At 40.7% G+C, this 25,863-nt stretch overlaps 1 protein-coding gene across 1 annotated transcript in view; it reads left to right on the top strand.

The window, feature by feature from the left end:
• galnt2 (UDP-N-acetyl-alpha-D-galactosamine:polypeptide N-acetylgalactosaminyltransferase 2) overlaps nucleotides 1-18,503 on the top strand; it is a 49,855-nt gene extending 31,352 nt beyond the window's left edge. The window contains exons 4-16 of the mRNA XM_079162949.1: nucleotides 2,829-2,927; nucleotides 3,021-3,088; nucleotides 3,173-3,238; nucleotides 3,367-3,488; nucleotides 5,303-5,390; nucleotides 5,761-5,848; nucleotides 5,993-6,096; nucleotides 7,415-7,541; nucleotides 10,952-11,044; nucleotides 11,784-11,867; nucleotides 12,419-12,545; nucleotides 13,576-13,695; nucleotides 13,826-18,503. Coding sequence (XP_079019075.1) covers nucleotides 2,829-2,927; nucleotides 3,021-3,088; nucleotides 3,173-3,238; nucleotides 3,367-3,488; nucleotides 5,303-5,390; nucleotides 5,761-5,848; nucleotides 5,993-6,096; nucleotides 7,415-7,541; nucleotides 10,952-11,044; nucleotides 11,784-11,867; nucleotides 12,419-12,545; nucleotides 13,576-13,695; nucleotides 13,826-13,981 — 1,342 coding nt within the window. The 3' untranslated portion in view covers nucleotides 13,982-18,503. The remainder of the gene's footprint in view (nucleotides 1-2,828; nucleotides 2,928-3,020; nucleotides 3,089-3,172; nucleotides 3,239-3,366; nucleotides 3,489-5,302; nucleotides 5,391-5,760; nucleotides 5,849-5,992; nucleotides 6,097-7,414; nucleotides 7,542-10,951; nucleotides 11,045-11,783; nucleotides 11,868-12,418; nucleotides 12,546-13,575; nucleotides 13,696-13,825) is intronic.
• Nucleotides 18,504-25,863: the final 7,360 nt, after the last annotated feature.

The raw sequence follows: 25,863 nt of genomic DNA, 5'->3' as shown, positions 1-25,863 counted from the left end.
CAGTTCATCAGATCCGTCTGTCCACAGCTCATCTTGAATTCTGCTCATTTACAACGTTATGCTCAAGGACCTCTCGTGGTTATGGGGATTCACAATGGTTTTATTGCTGACTCCTCACTCCTCTTAGGCCGCGTTGCACCAGCAAGGATTTCATTTGAGATTAGTTTTAATAGTTAGAAAAGTTTAGAAATACTAGGTTTAAAATGAGTAAATCTAGATTTAGAATTTAGCAGTGCTCTGTCGCACAAATACAAACTAACCTCTGTTCAGTAAATCCAAGTTTAAACCAAAATGAAGAAGTTTTATAAATATGGAGACGCCTGCTTACCCAAATTGAAATTATTAATAAACCTCTAATTTCTCCGTCTTTGAGGAAAAACTTGTGGCTGCATTAGTGGAGCAATATGGCCAAATAATATGAAATAAACACGCACTACAGCACCGTAAGGAAAACACTTTTTCACACTAAAGTAAAAAGAGACTTCCTGTTCAGCTCCAGAACAGTTTCCTTTCTGAACCGGAATCTTGGAAGAAATTCAGCAGCAGCATCATAAAACTCAACTGATAGTCTGTCCCTTAACTTTTTGTAAGGAACTTGATTTAAACGTGTTTAAAAGTTAATCCTTGTTGGTGCAACCGAGCCTTAACCTGGCAATCTTTAAGATTTGAGTCCTGGTTGATTTGTTTGAAGGAAAACAAATAAATTGTGCTTGAGGCTGCATTTAAAATTCATTGCTAACATGTAATTTTTCAGAGCTGTGTGCATTCGGTGTATACAAAGTAGAAAAACAGCACTTTTTCTGGAAATGTTGCCACAGACACCCAGTTACTAATACTGGAAATATAAATACTGCAGTAATTTCATCAGTGGGCCACAGGCTAGAGGGCGAGGGGGTGAGGTTGATGGAGGAGGGAGGTGGTGAGTTGGAAAATATAAAATGTTTCACCAGTCCTGATAAGCGTGCTAAATTTGGTGAGTTTCCGAGTATAATAAAGCCCCCAAAAATACGATTCCATGCGTGAAATAATAATAACTTTAGTGATTTCAATAGGGCCATCGCCCAACTTCGTCGGTGCTCAGGCCGTAATAAAATAATAATGAGCATAAATTAATTTCAGTTTTAGTTTCAGTTTTTTTTTTTTGCTATAATATTTTCACAGTATGAATTTCCATCAACTCTTGTGACATTGAACCACAGAAAAAGGACATGATCGCTATGCAGCAATTGCTTCACATCGGACATTAAAGATGAAACATTATGGCCATTTCTACACAGTTCTCTAGCCGTGTATTTTGTTTGTATATGTAGCTACATGCTTCTTAATCCGGAAAGATTTGGTGGATATATACGATACCAAAATTGACTAAAATAAAGACAAAGTAATGCAACTCTTAATGAACATTTTTGTGAATGAAAACCAGAAATGGAGCAGAGCAGGTAGCCTTATATGAGGCCTGGTGATTTGTGAGTTTAGCTGTAAATCAACTTTACAGACAAATAAGTGAAAGTGCTGCCAACACTGTGCTGCTCCTCCAACAATATGTCATCGTATTCAGTTTTCTTTGGTTCCTGCAGTATCACACTGTGTGACTCAAAGACTATTTTTGTAAAGGCTGTGGTTTGGCCTCACTGATATATTGACCTAACTTAGACAGCTAGAGCCATTAGCCTGCTAAAAGAGCAGGGATGTGTCTCTTATTGATCTGGTAGCGATGAGTCATTTGCACAGCATTCAGCAGCACTGATTTGTGAAGGTTTTCCAGAAGCAAAAAAACAAACAGCCTTTTTGTTTTGCTTTCAGGCCAAGGCTGCTTCATTTGTGCTTTCAACACAAGATCAAAAGAACGTATAGCTTTAATTCTCCAGCTATAAAACACACACACGATTCAAGATTGATGCAGCTTCAAATTGTCTGTTTTCAGGGTTTTAAAGCCAGTGCTGCTGTGACAGTCGTGGTGCTGTGACAAAAGGACCCCACACTCTATTCACACAGACAATTCAATGACAGGGTGTACTATACACTCAACATGTAGTGTACTCTTTAAACAGCACATACTATACATCTGGTATGTGTTAAAGCCTCTGAGGCCAAACTTTCTGTTGGCAGTAAGTCTTTTAAATTATAGGTGATGGTTCATTTCTTGAAACAGGATTCACACACACACACACACACACACACACACACACACACACACACACACACACACACACACACACACACACACACACACACACACACACACACACACACCTGCTCATGTGATGTATGTATAGCGTGTACAGGGCATTACCACAGGATTGATGCATCCTCCCCTTGGCTCCAGTAGCGTCCTATCACCCATGTTCTTCACTTTTAGGTCGGGGCAGGATTTGTCTCTGTTCGACACACACAAACACACATGCACACGCACGTACACGATCCCATGGGATTTTTGCCCCGCGGTTCTCAAAACCCACTGTCAGTCCCAGCTTCAGCAGAGCGTGTGTGTGTGTGTGTGTGTGTGTGTGTGTGTGTGTGTGTGTGTGTGTGTGTGTGTGTGTGTGTGTGTGTGTGTGTGTGTGTGTGTGTGTGTGTGTGTGTGTGTGTGTGTGTGTGTGTGTGTGTGTGTGTGTGTGTGTGTGTGTGTGTGTGTGTATTGAATCCCATTTATTGTGTACATGTATTGAGAATCTGTTTAGGGAGCAGTTCCAGCTCGCAGCTTTCCTCACACATTCAGCTGTGCGTAGGAGTGTTTGTGCATTTCTACACATTTAGGCTTTTATGCTTTTCTGCCTTTTTATTGCCTTTTTTCATCCCTAATTGTGATGGTTTTCTTGTGTGTGTAGCTGCAGACATAAACAGTGGAAGTCAGACCTGCCGGCCTCCAGCGTCGTCATCACCTTCCACAATGAAGCTCGCTCTGCTCTGCTGCGGACTGTGGTCAGGTAGGTGAATGGTGTGTGTGCTGTCCACTTCAGAAAACATTTTTTATATGTTTTTTTTTTCTTCCTATAAATTGCCTCTCCCTCCCGGTTTAGTGTCCTGAAGAAAAGTCCTTCTCACTTGGTCAAAGAGATCATTCTAGTTGACGACTACAGTGATAATTGTGAGTAATTCACGCAAACAAATTGTACAACTAAACAAACCTAATAAGTTCATTGAGTAATTACGTACTTTGCGTGTGTTTCAGCGGAGGACGGAGCGCTGCTGGGGAAGATTGAAAAAGTGCGCGTGTTGAGAAACGACCGCAGAGAAGGTAGCTAGAAGAAGAAAGCTTTATATTAAAGAAACATCTCAGCGATGTTTCATGAATGCAGTTATTCCCCCATGTTAATGGTTGGGGGTGAAATCGTTCTAAATGTATATCTTTGATGTTTCCGTCAGGACTGATGCGTTCAAGGGTTCGTGGTGCAGATGCCTCCACGGCACCCGTCCTCACCTTCTTGGACTCTCACTGTGAATGTAACGACCACTGGCTGGAGCCGCTACTGGAGAGAGTGGCTGAGGTACACACACACACACACACACACACCTTTATACATCAGTGAAGTATATTATCTAACATACAAAGAAAGTAAAAGAACAAGTTCAATCAGATAAACAATGAAAGGATTTTAATGTTCAGATGTTAAAGGGTTTTTACTTCCCGTGTTTGTTTTTTTACATCCTCAAAAACAAGGGAAAATACACTTCTCGTGCAGAAATACTGAAGAGACCGTTAAAGACTGGTGTGGCTCAAAGGTCAAAGAGTGTGATTCTATAAACAGTCAACACAGACCCTGTAGAGCAGCTCTCCTTCTTTATCTAAACACACTTTAACTTTAGTTTAATTTAGTTTTACCGCTAAGGCTTTTTTAAAAGGTGACAATGAAGATATTACACATGGCAACAGTCCTCACCTTTTTATATTTTGATGTAAAGTATCAATATATTACTGTTAACTCATTGAATTTTCCGTATGCTAGTAAGTACCATTGTAACTGTAAAAGGATGTGACGTCTTGTAATTTGACCTAAGAACAAAACAAAATGGAAATGAGTCTTTTGCAGTGTTTTTAAAAATGTTCTTTATCACAGGGCTGAACATTGCTTGACATTGGTGATGATGTGATTCATATTGGAAGGGGAATTAGCTCTCTGCTTCACTCTTTCACATAGAGGTCAGAGGTCGGGGTCAACTACAAAGCAGCTCTCCTGGAGCTGGTAGTCAGTCAGTGTCTGGTTAAAAACAAGGAGCGCACGACTTCAATAACACAGGAATGTTTGGACCCCTTCAGTATAAAAGCACGTTTTCACAGCTCCATAAATTCACATTTCCTTTTTCTGATCAGGCGTGGTTAAAATGTCTCTATTAAAATGAAAATATGATGTTCAGTTTAATTTAATAAGTGTATAGGCCTGTGATTCAGTAGGTCATAACTTGCCGGTGTTGAACTTTATTTTATTTATTTCAGCGAAGCGAGAGTAATCGTCAGTCAGAGCTCTAAATAATGCATGAAGATGTCAGTCAGGTTTTATTCCCAGAGTCGGTACAGATATATAGAAAAACCACCAGACCTCTCACTCGTTTCCTTCAGTAATTTCCTCTGACAGAATAAACATAAACTCCATAAAAGATTAACAGTGAGTTGATAGCTTCAGTGAAGTCATCCAGTAATGACTTGAGAGGGAATCTCTTGATTAAATGTAATCTCAGTCTGAAGTGGGACACTGTTTAAAATTGAGGTTCTTTAAATATTTATCTGATATGACTGAAAATAGTGTTTGTGCATTTGATCCTCCCAAACGCGGTGTTTTGTCGTTCCCTCGTCGATAAAGGCCTCGAGCCAAATCTAAAACATTTTGCTGTCAAAGTAATTGACTTTGCTTTTCTCTGCTTTAGTTATACCTCTAAATAATGAATCGCTCGAAACAAAACAGAAAGAAGGAAAAATGCAGTCTGTGTGTGTGGAACCTCATGTGTCATATCAAAAGGTTTCAGCCCAAAATAAATGAAGTAACTCGGTACCTTTGAGGCCTGTTTCTGTTGTTGTCATTCTGGTCACTTGAGCAATCCTTTCTCTAAACTACTGTAAGATGTGATGCTGTGGGAGTGATTTATTGTAGAAAAGATGACTTCTGCTTCATAAACACAGAGATAAACTAAATATAGAGTGTAAACTAAACGTGTGAGTCATTGGTGGTGAGGGGAATATTTACTTCCGCTCTACACAAAACATGAACTTTAGTACATATTTATTAATGAACAATATTTCCTGTTATTCCCATTCTGAGATTTTTCAGGACAAATTGTGTATTTTGTCTCCATCCTTCCTTATCAGGACAAGAGCAGAGTCGTGTCTCCTATCATTGATGTCATCAACATGGACAACTTCCAGTACGTAGGAGCCTCGGCCGATCTGAAAGGAGGTACAGTACACGTGCTGTTCCCTGTAGTTTGGTATTAGAAGCATTAATACCTGTTGTTCCACTTCATTAACAGTTTTCACTTGAGGCTGTTGTGGCTTTTTATCACACACAAGACAAACACTTCTGCTAAGTGTACACCCAGCATGTTTAGTGTTACTGCACATAAACTGTGTCTTATTGACACAATTACTTTTTTGTCCCGTCCTTTGTATTCTAGTATTACAACTTTATACAGTGTCAGGTTTAGAAGTTGTAGTGGTATCAGGCAACTAATGGTCATAATGGCATTGTCCCTTGGTCCTGTGTGTGTGTGCGTGTGTGTGTGTGCGCGTGTGTGTGTGTGTGCGTGTGTGTGTGTTAATGTCTGTAGGTTTTGACTGGAATTTGGTGTTTAAATGGGACTACATGACTCTGGATCAGAGACGAGCCAGACAAGGCAACCCTATCGCCCCCATTAAGTAAGTAATTCACACTCACACGTCCACTCTAGCGATCATACACGACAGACACACTTTTGTTTGGCAGTTTCCACTATTTCTACTAATCTTGCTTTTTTCCTCACTCCTTCCACCTGCCCTCTCTCTCTCTCTCTGCCCCTGCAGGACTCCAATGATAGCAGGGGGTCTATTTGTCATGGATAAGGATTACTTTGAGCTGCTGGGAAAGTACGACATGATGATGGACGTATGGGGAGGAGAAAACCTTGGTGAGAGCTGCTAAAGTCTAAATGCAAATTCAGATGAGTCACACTGGAGCATGAAGTCAGTAGAATAACAGCAGACAGACGATGGTGGTTAGAAGATGAAAATAAGACTCAGTAATAGATGCAGATGAATAATAAATATAAAGGTGAGTAAAAGAAACAAAAAAAACAGAGTGTGATTAAAAGTGGCAGGTAACAAAAATAAACTGTCAGTCTTTACCATTACACTGTAATGTGTTGCACCCCCGACTGTCTCATTCCCGACTATCTGCTTCTAGACGTGACAGACGTGACAGATGTGACAGGAGTTTTATCAGAGGCATTAAGGAAATAGTTTGACATTTTGGGAAATGCAGTTTTTAACCTTGCTTGCGAGAGTTAGATGAGAAGATTGATACCAGAGTTCTCATGTCTGAACTTTAATAGGAAGCTGCAGCCAGTTAGCTTAGCACAAAGACTGGTCTTGTAAGTGTAAAAATAACAATTTGTGTTTAAACAGGGACTTGTGTTCTTGACTATTTATTGAGTGCAGGCTGGTAGGTGTTGGACAGAGTCAGGCTTCCCTCTATTTCTAATCTTAATGCTAAGCTAAGTGACTTGTAGCTTTGTATTCAACATACAAATACGCCTGTCATCGATCTCTTTATCTATCAATCAATCAGCGTATTTCCTAAAATGTCAAACTATTCCTTTAACGGGCACACACGCTTGAAAAACAACAGATTTCTGCTCACTTATAAAATGTGCACCGTCTCTTGTGATGTGTCTCACGCTGTGATCAACCCGTGAGATTATTTTGGGTTTGTGTGCCAAGAAAATCCTTTAGTGATTTGGTCGTCTTCTAGATTACAGTTGATCTTTAGAAAATTACAGTTTTAATGTGATAATCACTATAGTGCACTGCACACAGTAGAGATCATTTGCAAACAACACAATGAGAAAATAACAGCTGTGTCTCCCTGTTGCTTTTGTCTGAATTCAGCGGGGAAATAGTCAAGAATAAACAGAATGATTCACGCTTCTCTCGAGATGGCACAATGATTCAGAGCTGGATTGACAATTCAGATACTGATTTACTTGTGTGCTCATTTAAACACGTATTCAAATACGTATTCAAATGCAGACAATGTTGGAGAGGGAAGCAGACAATATCAGCACACTGACAAAAACATCAATGAGGCGCAGACGTCCTGAGTTAACAACCCCACAAGACGTCCTACATACTGCTTATGAAAATCCACTGTGATAATTTTATAGAAACAGTTTGTCAAAACAAATGTATTCTGACGTCTGTCTGTGTGTGTGCGTGTGTGTGTTTCAGAAATCTCATTTCGCGTGTGGCAGTGCGGTGGCAGTCTGGAGATCATCCCCTGTAGCAGGGTTGGCCACGTCTTCAGAAAGCAGCATCCATACACCTTCCCTGGGGGCAGCGGGACTGTGTTTGCAAGGTAACACGCTCTCACACACACACACACACACCAAGCAGGTTGGACTCTCATTAACTATACCGGCTACACTCATCTCATTCATTCATTCAATTACTGAAGAACAGTATGTCCCATTCACACGTGTTGCATTGCTGCTATCTGTTTAGTGTATACTGGATATCTTGTGCATCCTTCTAAAGGTGCTCAATACATAATTCCGAGCGTTTCTATTGCCTCCACACGGCTCTCAACATGGAGACGGCTTGCAGCTAACGGTGCTAACGGCACTAACAGTGCAAACGTCGGCAACAGTGCTGGCGGAGCCAACAGAGTTTACCTGAGTGGGAACCGGAGCGTGCCGTCGGTCCGGACCGTGTTATCAGTTGTAAGCGACTTGCAGCTTCCGTATGAGAGCAGTGCAGAGCGGCAGATTCGTTCTCTGCTCAGGTAGACATTATTCCACTATATCTTCACATAGCTAATAGTTGTTTGATGCTATTTTAATGCTCTAAATGTCGTTTAGAGAACCTTTAATGAACCATGAAGTCATTACACCTGTTGTGTCATTTATTATTAATGGATTTTCTACTAATTGCAGGGTTGGGGGTTCGATCCCCAGCTCCTCCTGTCCATATCAAAGTGAATAAGCAAATGTCCTTTTAAGTATTAACTTTGTAACTATTCCTTTAAACTAATATTTTCAACATGTCTAGTTGGCAAACTCTAACTGCTGAGGAAGACCATGTGATATGATTGAAAAGCTCCAGAACAGCTGCTGAATGGACCTTTTCTCAACATTTAGGCTGCATCATAATATTACAATAACCAAAATACCAGATGGCATCTAATCTAATATTATATCTGATATCAGTATGTGGCTGTATCGAGCAGCTCTACCAATAAGTAAAAAAGAGCCCGACAAAACCCTCATTGACCTGGTTACGAACTTCAACAAACCGATAACGGGGAATGTAAAGTGGCTGTGGTTTCTCTGGTTCCACATAGCACTGTGGAGCAAACAAGAAACGAAGGGCGTCATAAACAAAGATGGTGGAGTATCTTTGGAATTAGCTCATCTCTATTTAAAGTTGGTGTCTGAAATGGTCACTCTGAGATGCTGAGTGACATTTCTGATGCCAGCTGCAGATGAAAATGACCAACAGGGAAGTTTAACATGGCAATAAACCCTTCGACGCACAAGTAAAGAGCACTGAATTCTTAATAATACTTTTGCACTGAGGTAATTCTTAGGAATTGTGAATGGACCCTGAACTGGATGAAACCGAAAAGAGACGACTCCAGTGGATATGAACTTCAACATTCGATCAAACGTTCTCAGAGCTTATTATATCGTGCTGGCTGTGGATGTGGCTCTGCCATTTCAGCTTAGACACATTTCTGAAGTCTTAAAAGTAGTTGCATCACCCTTTCCGACATCTCTAAATATAATTTATTAACTGATGGGTGCAGTGGTGTTCTCTTGTATCAGCCTCAACAATGGAGACTCGCCATGCAGAACAGCTTCATCTGTGCTCTGAGGCTGCTTCAGTTCATGGTCTATCCCTTCAGTGTTGAATAAAGCCCCAGAAACCCTCCTTGTGTTTGCTGTTTGTGACCGTGTGGAGCTACGAGACAGCACCTGTTTTGCCTGCTTGGATGGCTTTATAATCAATATCCAAATAGTGTGTATATTGGACATGTGGAGACGGGACCATCTTACAATCAATGTGAAGAAAATCCCCTCCAAACCTCACAAATCAGTCATATAAGTTCCCTCTGGGTACGCTGCCTACAGCATGTTGCTGGGGAGCAGATGGATCAGGATTAAATACAAAGATTTCTGCATAAGCTGAAGCTAGTTGCATGTTGAAAATGATGCTGTCGGGGTGACGGCCCCGCCAATCCACATTGTGAGTTCACTGATGTTCAGATGTGAGTGCTGATGGTTTTGTTGTCTTTTAGTCCAGTAAATGGATGTTGGAAATGTCTGGATGTTCATTCAGACAAAACTACTCCTTAATGTTTGAAACTGAGACATTCACTGCACCAGACGTTCACTGTGTTGATGAATCCTGTCTGAGCAGCAAAACACAGTTTCACTGCTGGCTTGTTTGTAAGAATTACCATTTCCTATTGATTACACTATAGTCAGTTATTTGTCTCGTGCCACAGACAAAAGCAATGCAGGCAGCTTTTCCTGAAAGGCGTGTCACCACAGAGCCACGTTAAAGCTTCACAGCTACAGGCTCGTTACTTTGGTAGAGTTGATGAGTCTTTGCAGTCACAACTTCTTCAAACGTTGTCAGCTGTCTTATGATAATAAAGATTAGAGCTGAAATTAACAATCATTTTCATCATCGATCGAATCTGACAATTACGTTCTTGATTAATCGCTTCGTCTAAAATAACTGTCAGAAAAAACCCAAACCTGAGGTGACATCTTTGGATTGCTTGTTTTCTACCACTGACAATCCAAAACTCAAAGATCTTCTGTTTATTATCACATCAAATCCTCACAACTGTGAAGCTGGTTTTGTTTGTTTTCTTGCTTTAAAAAAAACGACTGAAGCAATTAATTCAAATGGCTGCTGATTAATTGTACTGCCAATCAATTGATTAATCACCTCCAGGTAAATAAAACAAGTGCAGCTACAAGTGTTGACTTGCTTCAATGTATGTGTATTCTAACAGTCTGGCATGTTTAAGTCAAAATCAGTCAAACATGAACACACAGACATGATGCACATATTTTTATATTCAGTATGCTCCTTTTAACTCCAAAACCTGCCTGAGAATCATCGTGTTTTTTAAATTGTCTTCAGTATCAAAGTAATCCAGTGCCGTCTCAACGTTATCTGAGCCCACTGTGTCCGACTTTGAAAAGCCCTGTTTTAGAAAGAATATCAAATTGCGATTCATTCTGACTCCAGCTGACAGTACTGTGTTACATCATCACAACAAAGGCACACAAATGACATGTCTGGTTACAGCTCAGGGGCTGTCCTCGACCAAAGAAATATTTAGTCGACTAACACTCAATTTAATCGACAGACTTGTAAAACTCAATTTCTCTTCAAAGAATCACACAAAAGCACGACTTTAAATCTTATGTTGACTCATTAGTTTCTCGCAATTAAGTCATTCAGCGTGGGAAATGCACAAAAAATGGCTAATTGACTAAAGAAATCTTAGTCCACTCAGACCAAAACGACAGCAGCTCCCATGCAACTTTGACTCCGCCCGCCACGTACCATTGTCTTAAATCTGTCTCTCTGTCCCTGTTCTTCCGTCTCTCTGTCTCATTCTCTTCTTCTATCTCTCTCCTGCTCTTTGTTTTTTATTTTATTTTTTCCTCACCTACTCTCTGTTTCATGTCTCTTTTTGTCCTCCGTCACCCTCCCCTCATATTCCTTTTCTCACCTGTCTCTCAGGAACACGAGGAGAGCAGCAGAGGTGTGGATGGACGAGTTTAAAAACTTCTACTATGCGGCCGTTCCCTCGGCGAGAAATGTCCCCTACGGAAAGTAAGTACCATGAAGTATGAGCCCGACAGCAGTCAGACAGCATAATGTAGCTAGATCATAAAACAACAAAATCAGCCACGTGAATGGGCATATTAATTAGAATGCCAATTAGCAGCATGTCAGCTGTGAAAGAAGTCAGCTACTCCTTTCGTCGAAGTGACATGAGGCAGTTAATGTGGCTTAAAAGAGGGCAAAAGTCAAAAGACTGCCGTATTATTTGACGTGCTGAAGGGATTAGTGTTAGATTATGACAGCAAACGTCAAAGCAAAATAAAATGATGGACGTGCAACGCATTGGTAAAGAGGATCCATATTAAACAGGCTAGTTATAGAGGTTTTAGTCATGCCTTGCGGGACCCTTGTTGTATTCTTGGATCCATGATTGTTTTATTTCACCTTTATCTGTATACTAGCTGACTGCTGCTGTGTGCCTTTTCACCCTTTTCCCACCTTTTCTCAGAATAGGCCACACAACAATAAGTCCTCTGACATCCACGCGGTGCAGCTGGAGAAAGATAAAAATGCTCATTATGTGACCTTATGGGAACACTCCTGTCATCTTCCTCCAGTGCCAGCCTCAGCAGTTATTTCCCCCCCGGCCTCCACTATCTGCCCTAACAGAGTGGCTATAACTTAATCAATGTTGGGAAACGCTTTGAGAACCACAAGTGATCAACCCTCTAACGCTCTCTCTCTCTCTCTTTCTTCCTCTCTCACTCTCACTCTCTCTCCGTCTCAGTATCCAGAGTCGTTTGGAGATGAAGAAGAGATTAGGATGCAAGCCATTCAAATGGTACCTGGAGAATGTCTACCCTGAACTGCGGTAAGAAAATTATAGCATATTATGTTCTATTACAGGGTACATGGTATGACACAATCTATGATATTATGAAGTAAGACTTAAATGGCACTTAAGAATACCTCCCACCTGAGTTTCAGTAATACGAGGGCTTGATTTGTAAGAGACCACAGCTCTGCCAGGAGCATCAGTGTGCCTGTGATCTCCTGTGTGCTGTGATCTAATGTTTCATGCTTTAATAAGACCCACAAATGACTGTGGTGACACTAATGACTAACCCGTACTAGCAATTATGCCTCTGGCACATTATTACATTCTGGCTAGTTTGCAATTTGTCACTTGTTTGAATGAGATTAATAATGTATAAATGTAACGGAACCTAATTTAAATAGTTTCAGATGTAATTAGGTTATATTCTCCTATTTGTTAGAAGAAAATAGTGCAAAAACATTGTTCTCTCTATTTAGCTCACCCTACTTTCACTATTCAATAATAAAGCCTTCATATCTTTATGGATTTGATACGATCATGATAGAGTAAACATTTTAACAACACAGTGTTTTGTGTGTGCTCAGAGTCCCAGACCACCAGGACATAGCGTTTGGAGCGTTGCAGCAGGGAGGAAACTGTCTGGACACTCTGGGTCATTTTGCCGACGGCGTGGTGGGTGTCTACGAATGCCACAACGCCGGGGGAAACCAGGTAGCGTTACCACAACGACACACACAGGTCAGCTTGTCAATTTCTTTGCTCTAAAGACACCTTGGTGGTAAGTGGTGGCACTAGTGGTGAGGGCACATGGAGTATGTCATAGGATTCTACTATTAAAGGTCTATTGGTGCACGAAAGTTGAGTTTTATGTGTGTGCGTGTGCGTGTGCGTGTGCGTGTGCGTGTGCTTGTGTGTGTGTGTGTGTGTGTGTGTGTGTGTTTGTGTTTGTGTCTGTAGCAATAGTTCCTTCCTAAAATAGAATGACAGGTGTAGTGATCTCTCTGGAAAACTGGAGTCACATAAAGTTAAAGTTACCCCCAAGCATTATTGCAAAACTTGCCACATTTTTTTGCTTCTTGATTTTTAAAACCTAATTTTACTGCCTCAAATCTAGCTTGAAATTAACCAACACTCTTTTTAATTAGACAATGACAATGTGGCTCTTCAGGCAATATGCTTTGAGGGGGCATGTATTGATGCTCGCTAATAATTCTTCCTGTGGATGTCAGTTGTGCTGTAGAGTACGATATCGCACAGATACCGACGTGAAGTCACCCAACCCCACCTCCATTATCGATTGCAGTTTGTTAAATCAGCGCAGTACAAACATGAATAGAGCAACAGTGTCTTACATTTCATCAAAGACGTGCTGGATCAGCCAATCTGATGAAGACGTCCTTTGTCTGATTAATGCTGCTGTTACTCATAGTCTGTGCTGGTTGTCACAAATAACAAAGTTGACTTAAAAATGTTTCAAAAAAGTTGGCGAGAATTGAAAGAAACAAAAGCTGTGATGCAGTTTTTTTCAGTTTGAACTCAGCTATCAAGCATCCTTTCTGGATTGATGTTCTTACTCTTGATGTGCTTCAACATAAAATAAAACATCAGATATTATTGATTATATTGGCCACTAGTCCATACAAAACGACTAGGATCATTGTTAGCACAGGACACCCCTAACCCCATTATGTGGACATGCAGAAGTGCGTTTGTACTAATGTTTTTATCCATTTCTTTGGAGGAGTGGGCCCTGACGAAGGATAAGTCAGTCAAACACATGGACTTGTGTCTGACTGTGGTGGACCGAACGGCCGGCTCCCTCATCAAACTACAAGGCTGTCGAGAGAACGACAGCAGACAGGTAAAAACACCCATTTTGCTTGGACGGTTTTACCAGAGCGCTACTCTCCCTTGCAAAGTAGAACCAATACCAATGCACATTTGTAACATTTCTATATGGTTTATGTCATGACATTGTTGTGTCTCACCAGAAATGGGAGCAGATTGAGTCCAACTCGAAGCTTCGCCACGTGGGCAGTAACGTCTGTCTGGACAGCCGCAGCGCCAGGATGGGCGGACTCACTGTGGAGGTCTGCAGCCCGAGCCTCAACCAACAGTGGAAGTTCACCCTCAATTTACAATCATAGGGGGCGCTGCCAACCCCGGAAGAGCTGGATAATGGAGAGAGACACCAACAGACTCTGAAACACGGAGAAAGACAAACTTGATGGATGAATAGATCCCTCTCGCTCCTCCTCCTCCTCAGAGGTGCTGCCAGTCACGTCTATACACCTCTCCCCCACCCTCACTCCTCCCAAGATAACAAAGAGCCACATCTACTGGGGGAGGGGCTTGTAGACCATAATGGAGTAAACAGAATTTGGTGGATGGATGGTGACAGTGATGATCATGATGAGGATAAAAGCGATGAAGAGGCTTTCCATCCAAACTACATACCTCAGTGTTTTTTCATTGGTGGTTCCAGAGGCTGATTTTTTTTCTTTTACTTTCTTTAAAGGTAGAACTCTTTTTACTTTGCAATTGTTTTATTTTATTATTAATATTTTTTATTTCTTGCTGTTTACTCTTCACGAAGGTTTCGCAGGAGATTTTTTCGTTCTTGAAAGAAAGGGACGTTGGTTGTGTTGCTCCTCTCCGGTGCGCTCTCTCTCTCTCTCTCTCTCTCTCTCTCTCTCTCTCTCTCTCTCTCTCTCTCTCTCTCTCTCTCTCTCGCTCTCGCTCTCTCTCTCTTTGTGTCACCACACCGAGCTAAAGCTTGGGCCTCGAGCTAGAGTCTGTGACAGATGGAGGCTTCAGGTTGCGGTTTTGGTCAGGTTTGGGGTGTAGAGGGACGTGAAGGGAGGAAATGGACTCGAATCCTTGAGCTGTTTCTCTGGTTTACCCTCATTTATTCACAGGATCAACAGAGAAAAGAGAGGCAAAGTGGAGAGAAGAATGCTGGGATTTCTCCTTTAATTTCTACACAGTTTTTCTACAGATTGTGTCTTGGGGAGGGGGTCCAGGGAGGAACTTCTCTGCTTTGGATGGGGCCTGACACCGGTTTGGTTTGGCCGGCCAGGAAGTGTCTTGAAGCCACCCCTCAGGATTTTCTGTTTGTCGTCCGGCTGTAGCACTGGCTGCCACAGCATCTCCACTTCTACACCATTATGTCTCTAAAGAAACAATACACAGAAGAAAGAAATCTCTTAACAAAATTCACTTTTTTGTTGTTTACCTTTTGTCAAAAAAAAAAAATGGAACCAAATTTCAAATGGATGTTTTTGTGTTTGAGAAATACCAGATGAGTGATTAAAAGAGTGTTTTTCTTTCCATACTCTCGCTGCTCTCTAACTGCTCCCTGTGGAGCAGCTCAGTTTCTACTTCTTCTTTTCCTGCACCGATAACCTTGCCTGTGTCTAATCTTGCCATTGTAGGAAGGTTGCTGTCTAATAATCACACCCAAACAGGAGTTCATGTTGCCACTTTTTCCCTTGAGGTAACAGGCTGCAAAAGGATAACTGTAACATTCCTAATATACTTTCAACACACACCTGCCTGCTCTTGCATGGCAATAGAAGGAAAACACCATTTCGACACGGTCCCACTTGTTGACGGGAGTAAAACCTTGCTTATTCCGGTCTGCGAACAGATATCATGCAAAAGGTTTCCTGGCATGTAGTCAAACTATAAAATGTGCATGCACAAAGCTCCTTCTAGCTGCATGCATCACCAACCAGCTCCCACAGTTACACTCGGTTAGAAGTGGTTCCCATCAACATGTTTTTCTTTTCTTCATCGTGCCTGTTGGATGAGCCATCTGTTCAGAAGTTTGAAACTGCAATAAACAAGGTTTTACCGTTTGTCCTCACTCTGTTTCAGCTTGAGGTGATCAGGTTTTTTTCTGATTGCACAAGCAGGACTGCTCAGTTTTGGCTGATACAAAGTAGTAATGAGAACACTTGTTGTTTTATTTTGGCGAGCTACTTTATAGCAACAAGATTTCAGTGTCACCAAGCAGCATTGTGCCACTTCATGTTTTTTTTTGTTACCTGAAAGTGTTACTGATACCATTTGCTATAGTTCATTACCTGATGCCTGTTGTGCATCTTTGCAACTCTAGTCTGTCCTGGGCTTCAACATGGGTTTGTCTTAACTGCTATGATCCTCTGTAACTTTATTCACTGATGAGTAATGATGGTATAGTTTGGGGGAAATTGGTTGTGATTAAAGTTGGTGTTACTCATCACTTGGCAACAACAAACACCAAATATCCTTGAACGGATATACAGTACTGTACAACAGAAATGGCTTATAAAAGTCACATCCTTTTATTTCTGAGTTCATTCACGGAAGAAGTTGCAGCCTCAAGTGTTCTTCAATGTCCAATCTCTTCGCTGTTTCTCAATATTTCTCTCCATCTCTCACATTCACGTCTTTACCTGTAATTGTTGATTTCTTTGTTTTACTGTATTACCGAAACGGACAAAGACGGCTGATCATGCTTGATGTGCTGTCTGATACTTCTTCCTCCTCTGTTCCATCACTTTGTTTGTTTTCTGCCATTTTGTTCCTTGTACCTGATGTTTGCCTTGTCTTAAACATTCACACGACTGTAAGCGGAGTTGAGATGGTCAGCTAAGACTGCAGCCGGTTAAAAAAAGCCTATCCTGTGACTTGACAGGTCGCTGCATTGTGCTGCGAGGCACAGGACCCGAGGGTGAGCCTTGGTGTGAGGAAAGTGTCTGTGGCCAGACTCAACGGTCCAAATCTGGTTTACGGTTTCAGTTAGATTTCTGCAGAAAGAATATGAAACATTCTCAGTTGTGTCTTAATTTCTCAACAATGTTTAAAATCAATAATTGTAGAAGCTGATTGGAATTTATGGTGTAAATTTTCCTCTAATTTAGCATCCAAACAGTGGTCTCATCAGAGGCTTCGGTGGACCGCAGCATATGTCACACGCATGTTGTAGATCTAACAGCTGTTTGAGCCTGATGGGTGTAAACTGGATGATAATTTATAGGTTTGGGATTTCTTCAGACACGTTGGATGTAGGTACTATCATTTTTTTTTATTGGTTATTCCTTTACATCTCCTTGATATGTTTGATAAGTTTGTCAGGTCTTGCTTGGTAATCGGGTACATACTCAAATGTCTGTTTGACATCAAACCGTTTGGCAATCCTCAAGTATTAAGATTTGTCATCAAATGTTGATGCTTAAATGTTCTTGATGAGAACCTCATACTAGAAGGTCTTAATTTTCAAAGTATCCGGCCCTTGTCCCTGTTATGTTTGTTTGTGGTGTACAGCGCCCTCTATTGTAACACTTCTTGTTAACAGGTAAAGAACCACAACAGGAAAGAAAAAGGGACTCTAGGTAGTAACTTTCTGATGCACAATGCACCACTGAGAGTTTCAGACATTTCTCTTTTTGTCTTAGTTCTATTGTCATTCAACTGTAAACAGGCAGTACAAAGATGAGCAGGCATGAGAACCAAACCGAGCGACAAGGGCAATATGTCTGCTACAACGGTTCAGATATGTTGTTTAAAGCCTTTCATTTTTAAACCAGTCTTATTCTTGTGAAGTTGAAGAGATTGCTATCTTACTTTTTATTATTTCTATATCATGCGCAGAGGAAACGGCTGTAGTAATTAAGTAGTCCAGCGCCTCATTTTGATTGGATGATTAAATGTTTACATCTTTAGCACAATGTGCCAAAGTTTTCCTTCCTGTTTTTCTCTGTGTGAGGAAGAATGAAAAGTCTTTGGAAAATGCAGATTGAGACGCAGAGAACTCTTTGCAAATTTGCGGATAGTATATGTATTTCATTCTTCTTCCCAGTCCCAGTTAGACCTGCGGGGACATCTCTTAGCGGTTGATCTGGTGTCCGTCTTATATACGGGCATCTTTATCGGCACTAAAAGGGGGCGTATAGCTGAACACCAGTCAGTGAACACGAGCGTGTTCCCCCACTGAACCAGTAGGACTTTGATCATCCTCATTGTGTTTTTGAAGGAAAACAATCAATGGCTTACTTTGATGGACTTTAACAAGAAAGGAGGTGTAAAGGTCAAGCTTTGTGTTCTCTCAGCTTTTCCCTCAAACAAGCAGAGTTAAGTCATGATTTTTCCTAACAAAAAATATGTCTTCCCCCTTCAGCCCACCTTAAATCCCCTTTTAGGATTAACCGAAGAGCCCTCTCTGATATGTGAAAAGCCCTGCTGAGACTTCCAGCTCAGGACTGCTTAAGCTCCTCCATCTTTTGCTACGAGTGACTGTAACGTTGTGTGTGAGTCAGAGGGACTTTACACACACATGAGACAAAATACTGTATAATCAACCAGTAAAGACGGATAGAAAGGTGAAATAGTAATCAATGATTTAAAGGGGTGATGATGCGTTTTCTAAGAGGAGAGTGGCTTCATGGACCGACTGGTGGAGGATATGGCACGAGGGGTCACACATGTAAAAGTGTATATTTTTGTATATACCTACATCGGTGTGTGTGTGTGTACAGTATGTACATATATACACAGTGTACTCAGCTGCAGTTCCTAGTTTTGTTGTCAGACTGTACAGCGCTTCTAACTGTCCCCTGTTTTATAGATACTGCAGAAATTCAACTTTGAATGAGGAGAAATTATTAACTTAAATAAATGCATTTATATATATAAAAACTGAGCCGTGTCGAGTATTTTGGTCCGCTTCAGTGGTCGATGGATACTGTACAAAAACACAAACATACCCAGAGTATATATATCGACGTGTCTGTTGGTTTCACTTCTCACAGTAATGCAGTTGTGGAGCTGGACCCACTACCTGCAATAACCTCCAATGCAAATTGCATTTTACATGTATTCTGAAACTTTAATATTTAAAGAAGGATCTTTTTCCATCCATCTGTCAAATATTGTTGATCTGGTTTGGGTCTTATGAGTGAATGGCAGCCTGACCTCCAAACATAATGATGTGTGAAGGATGCAGCATTTTGGGCGTTAAAGACCTTTTAATTAATGAGTTGCATGGCATCATATTGTGGTCCTAATACACTGTACAATATCCTGTAATGTGTAATCTAAATCTCTGCTAATGTGTAATATTTTCAGGGCAAAAGCCATATCGTTAATGTAGTGACATATTTTCAGTGCATTTTGCATGTTTGGTCCCAAATAGTATTTTGTACCAACTGGAGAAGACAGCCGTGGTTCATGATGTTCCTGAAAAACAAAAGTATGTGGAGATCACTTTATGTGATTGTTGAACATCTCTTTTCAAAACCATGCCGCAATAACAGTTTGCACTCTTCTGGGAAGGTTTTTCCAAAAGACTTGGTAACCTGGCTGCAGAGATTTGACCCGTACGTGCATTAAGGTTGGACACTGATGTTGGACGATGAGGCCTGGCCCACCATCAGTGCTCCAGTTCATCCCATTGGGGTTGGATGGGGTTGAGATCAGGACTCTCTGCAGGCCAGTCAAGATCGTTAAACTCAGAAAACCAGACCTTGCTTTGTTCACAGGATCACTGTAGTACTGGAACTGAAGACGACCTTCTGAACTATACTAGTATGCAGAAGCATTAAGTCTTTTCTTAATTGGCACTCAGTCTACCTAAACCATGAAAAAAGCCCTAGATTAAAAATACACATTAGTATGTGTTAACTTGTCAACGATCTGTCTGTTTGACAGTAATTCTGGTAAATTGGAAGCACCTTCACACAGACATGTGCATAAAAGTGAGGACAAATTTATATTCTTAAAACTAAGATCGATATTTAATACCCAGAGCCCTAATTAATCAGAATCATCTATATAATGACCCAGTATGTTGAGAAATACAAGGATGTTGACAACTTCCAGTAGTTCTCAATGTAACTTAATTGCACACGGCGCTGACAACAAAGTTACAGAAAGATGCACAAAGACATGCTAGTAAAACAAGGACAACAAAGATAAACAAACCTGAAATGATGTACAAGCAGGCAGATATGAAACTACATAGATATGTATATAAAACAAAAAACGATGTACTGGTCATTTTTGTTGTAAACTGTCTACAGGGTTGCAAATAGTGCAAAAGGCATATTTGATAGAATTGTTTATTTATAATGAAACATCAGATAGCTATTATGTGTTTATTAATTTGATGCAAATGCAATGCACATACAGTATAGAGAAACATTGATGTAAATGTGCTGGTGTTAGCCAAAATTATCAACGGTTGTCCCTTGGCCAGGTGCTAAATTAGCCATTAATATAACAATAAAAACAAATGTAAAATTAGAACAGGCAAAAGCAGGTAAATTAACTCATCAGGCAGTTAAAACATGACAACATAGAATCGCACAACATTACAGAGAAGACATAGGCGAGGTCAAATTAGAAGGGACACAATCTCACAAACATTGACAAAAAGCCAAGCAAATGAGAGCAGACGAGGCAAGTATATAATGAATTACTTTCCATATCAGTGCAGACAGCTAGCGCACAGTGGTGGACGGTAAGTACATTTAAGTGTTCCTTTATCGTTTGAGAAAATGCTCATTCTTAAGCTAAACAAACCCTCTTGGATCAGCTGGAAAATGCACCATCACGAAGCTGAACACTGTTTTTCAGAGCTCATGAAAAGTTTACCTTTTAGAGATGCGTGGTTCTCACACGACAGTGATGCTACAAACATATAATGATCTTTAAAATATGATGCGTCACTGTAGTAGTTAAAATTTGCACAATCTTCTACAGCAAATATCTACAGCAGTAAAATACAACAAACGCATCAATACAAGAGTAATATTAACACAGAAACACCATATATAATAGTGGAGAGGGACCATTTTACTGCACATTGACTACTTTTCATACCTTAAGTACATTTGCTGATATTACTTTTACTTAAGGAGGGGTTTGATTGCAGAACTTTTACTTGTAGTGGAGTATTTTCACAGTGTGGTACTAGTACTTTTACTTAATTTAAAGATATTGCAGTTGTATAAACCAATATCCCCTGAACAAACACAAGCCCACGCTTACGCTCACACACACTCATATGCACGCACACACTCTAACACATTGACACAATCACATTCTCTTTTGTTGTTTGTAATGCATTGACATTATCATATTTCATATCTTGTGAAAACATCTTGTCAATAATATTGTACGTAGTCATATCTTATGCATATTCATTTTATGTTCTCTGTAATATTGTGACATTGTAATATTACATAGATGGAGGCTTTAAATAAGCCCATTTGGCTTTCTGCCTCTTCCTGCACCGTGATATTATTTATCTGAGAACTGTTTATTGCCAAGTACGTAAAATATGGTAGACAAACAAACGGATAACAGTTAGGTTTGTTTATTTTAATTTTATTCTTTAAATTGTGCAAATAAATAAACATCTAAATACTTTGTACACAGATATCAGTAGCCCTACATTCAGAGATGGGCAGTATTTCTATTACTTGTAATTGAAATACGTATTTCAATTACTTTTGAGTATTTTGTAATTTGTATTTGATAAGGCCGATTAAAAATCTAACGTAATTTGTAACAAAATACATTAGAGTGGAGTAATTTTGTATTTAAAATACTCAAAATACTTTCTCCACGAATCAAAAAACAGTTCACGAGTTCAGTCTTCAGATCTTCAAGTTCAACGGATTGTCTGTCAAGTAAAATATTGTAGCCTATTGTATATACATGGTGATGGTTATAATATCAAGCTAGCGATCGATGCTAACATGCTAGCGATCGATGCTAATATGCTAATGACGCTAGCATGCTGTCTAGGCTAGTGCATAGCCAGTGTTTAGCAAGTTAACTTATCAGTCGAGTAGCTAGCTATTTAAGCAAAGCAACTTCACGTGGAGAATCTCCAGAAACTGAGCAGAGTGGATCTGCTTCTGTGTTGAAGGCATAATGATATGAAATGTTCTTATTGTAGAACATATGATGTGTCTTTTTCCTGCTCGCTCGCGAGTAGTTTTTCTTTTTGACAGTAAGTGGGCGGACCCAGTCTCCCTTGTATCTCTACATATAATTGGTTACAAACCTCGTCTTTGGATAAACCGGATATCACTCTGACTTTTCAGATTTTCAGATTGCACTACAGGTCAGGGGCAAATAATGTACATTTTACTGCACGGGTACTTTTACTTTCTGCACATAAAGTACATTTTGCTGATAATAACATACTTGACTAAGGTTTCAATTGCAGGTATTTTAATCATAGTGGATTATTGTTTCATCAGTATGTTATTAGTACGTTTACTGCAGTGAGGATCTGAATACTTTTTCATCCACTAATTACTTGTTAGTGATTTAAGTTGGGTAAACAGTTAATATACAAATAGTGGTCCCTAATCTCGGCTCCAGATCCTTGAGCGGGTCCAAATTGTTGCTCATATTATATCTCTTAACTTCTGTAAACACAACAGTATGATTAAATATGATCATCATGTTTTAATCAATTAAGATCAAAAAGTGTCTTTGAGCTGTTTGTCACAAGAGGTTTGACTATCAAACACACATTGTCTGTAATAGAATGATGGAGTGAATTTAAACCAATCTGAGCAACTTGACTTTAACACATTTTGTATTTAATAACGCTATTAAATTGAATTGAAAACCACCTCTATCAGACCTAGCATCTGCGTCAGAGTGATATCTTTTGCTCGCGCGAGACGGACTTTTGCTCGCGGAGTGATATAAAAGTGCTCGTCAAAGTAAAATACGCTCGCGGCTGTTTGATTTTCGCGCGCGCATGGATCTCATTCGCACTCTCGGATTTTGACAGTGATTTGCCTTCATATGCGGCGTGTGGTGTTCAATGTATGGCTCGAGAAGGTCTTGTAAATAAATGATTCCGTGTCGGCAGAATCGATAGCACTCGTACAGGAAGTCATCATGATGTGATAACGGATCTTGGCGATCTCGAAGAACTCTCTCCCAAGTCAAAATGAAATAAATAAGTGAACAACAATGTGACTACATCCTGTATGGGTCACATTCTTCCCCATATATACATTTCCCCAGATATTAGTTTACATCACCGCAAATATGAATACAAAGCACATCACATGTATTTTACAGCATCCAAAATATGCTTTGCAGGTCAGATCAGAGTTGAATCACTGAATCCATGGAAATATTATAATGCATGTTTGATTCCTATATTTAAAAATGTTTGAAAATTATCATCCCACAAATATGAGTTGCTCTCAAGTGCACCTTTAAAATTTTAAAGTGATATTCAGAGATTAATTTAGGGTTGTAATTGTTTTAGCCTGAACACATTGGTCAATTGTTATTGGGGTGGATATGTATAGATATGTTAATTTATTATAATCTTCTAATAAATGAAGTATATGTACGTATGTATATGTACGTATATGTATATGTACGTATGTATATGTATGTAATATATGGGTGAAGGGGTCAGTTTGTGTTTTCTTCAGGATTTAGTTTGGTTCATTTAAAATGATCAAGATTAAATAACATTTACAATGCACCACCAGTAAACAACATTTTCCTTTATAATGTATCAAATCTGGAGTCGGTTGTTTTAAAACAGTTATGTGAATAGCTCTGAAATGTAATAGTGTAGTTAGTTATGTTAGCAGGTTGTAATTAAGTTATTTTTAAACCTTTGTTCTAATTCTAACTGATGTAAAAAGAATGACTGAAAATACAGGTGGATGGACCATAATAAAACCAACAATAACAACTTAAAGTTAAAAGGAATTGTATTCACAATGTAATACAGTTCAACATAACATGTAACAATATGTTAGAAAATGAACAAGTATTCAGCATTGTACATTCAGCATTATAGATGAGCATTCTACACTTTACATGTGTTTTAAAATAGTTTACACGTGTAGTAAAGTATGCTCATCTATTTTAATGTTGAAATGTTTACATTATTGTAAATTATGCTGTGAAATGCCGAGCCGACAAGCTCCGCTCCGCCGAGTCTCCAAGTTCAGATGCAAAGTGACAATCTGAGGTCCGCCCCGCTCCGCCCTGCTCCGCCCCGCTCCGCCGTCAACTGCCGACAGGCTCCGCTCCGCCCCGCTCCGCCGTCAACTGCCAGGCTCCGCTCCGCTCCTACCGTCAACTGCCGACAAACTCCGCCCCGCCCCGTCCCGCTCCGCCCCGCCCTGCCCCGCTTCGGCCCGCCTTCAAGTGCAGACAGACTCGACGGGCTCCGCTCCGCCGTCTAGGGCCGACAGGCACGCGAAAAGCCGCCAAGCTCCGCCGAGCCACAAGCTCCGCCAGCACAGGCTGCACCGAGCAGACAACCTCCGCCAATGCCAACAAACTCCGCCGAATCCGACAAACTCCGCCGATGCCGACAGTCTCCTCCGATGCCGACAGGCTCCGCCAATGCCGACAAGCTCCACCGAGCCGACAGTTTCAGGAGACTGTCGGATCGGCGGTGCTGCTCCGCCGAGGCTAACGCTCGGCGGAACCTGTCGGATCGGCAGAGCCGCTCCGCCGAGCCTGTCGCTCGGCGGAGCCTGTCGGACGTTCGGCGGATACTGTCGGATCGGCGGTGCCGCTCCGCCGAGCCTGACTCGGCGGAACCTGTCGGAGTGGTGGAGCTGCTCCGCCGAGCGACAGGCTCGGCGGAGCCATGAAGGCAAGGCTCCGGCGTCGGGGCTCAAGGCTCCGCCGTCAAGGATCTGGCTTCGCCGTCTACACGCCATGAAGGCAAGGCTCCAGCGTCAAGGCACAAGGCTTCGCCGTCAAGGCTCAGGGCTCCGCTCCGCCGTCGAGTCAAGGCTCCGCTCCGCCGTCGAGTCAAGGCTCAAGGCTCCGCTCCGCTCGCTATACCGCCGTGGTGTTGACGTTTCCATGACATTTACTGACGTATGCGCGTCGTTGTCATGCACCCGATAGCAACAGAGACTCTGTTTTTATTTAAAAATCTAGAATCATAGAAATGCTCATCAAAGCACTGAACTTCAAGCACTCTAATAAGAAAGAGTAAATTCTAGAATCATAGAAATGCTCATCAAAGCACTGAACTTCAAGCACTCTTGACGTTTCCATGACATTTACTGACGTATGCGCGTCCGTTGTCATGCACCCGATAGCAACAGAGACTCTGTTTTTATTTAAAAATCTAGAATCATAGAAATGCTCATCAAAGCACTGAACTTCAAGCACTCTAATAAGAAAGAGTAACTTCTAGAATCATAGAAATGCTCATCAAAGCACTGAACTTCAAGCACTCTAATAAGAAAGAGTAACTTCTCCTCCTGGAGTAGAACATGATTTATCTGACCAAATAAGTGCTTCCCATGATACTGTATTTTTAGTGGCAGCAGATGCAGTCCTGTATGTCTGTCCATTTACAGTCAGTGAATGTGTAACATAAATGATGCTAATTGTGAAATCTTTGTGCATGGATGACTTAAGTCCCTCGAGTATAAGATCAGCTTTCTTTAAAGAACCAATGTTCACAGGGTAGGCATTGCCGACATTGTATTTTGTATTACAGTATATATCTGTATAGGAAGAGGGAGATTGGGAGCTTGTATGTCATATGTGATGAATATTTTCTTGTTGATACAACGCCAAAGTTTATGGGCTGTTAAGTCCCATTAATAAAAATATATATATACATAATCAATCAAGTTGTTGTCTTGTAATAGCTTTGCTTAGTTACACTGACATTCCGTGACTGTTCTTCCTTTTTGTGGGGTTCACCAGAGCTTTGTGTACATTATAGCCCAAACCTGAATGCTCTGCTATACCAAATTGTGAGAAAACAGAAAATCCAGAAAAAAGTATTTCCTATATTTTAAATTCAAAATACATGTATTTTGTTACATTTTCTGGCACCAGGATTTTGTATTTTGTATTTTGTTGTAATACATTTATTTGGGGGTATTTTGTATTTTGTATCAAAATACATTTTGATGTATTTTTGCCCATCTCTGCCTACATTCCCTCGTGCTTGTACTCTACACATACTTGTACACGAGTTGTTCGTCCGTATCGTCGCCTCTCCAGC

Source organism: Pholis gunnellus (assembly GCF_910591455.1).
Source record: "Pholis gunnellus genome assembly, chromosome: 1".
Lineage (NCBI taxonomy): Eukaryota > Metazoa > Chordata > Actinopteri > Perciformes > Pholidae > Pholis > Pholis gunnellus.
This window is presented reverse-complemented; position numbering and strand designations above follow the sequence as displayed.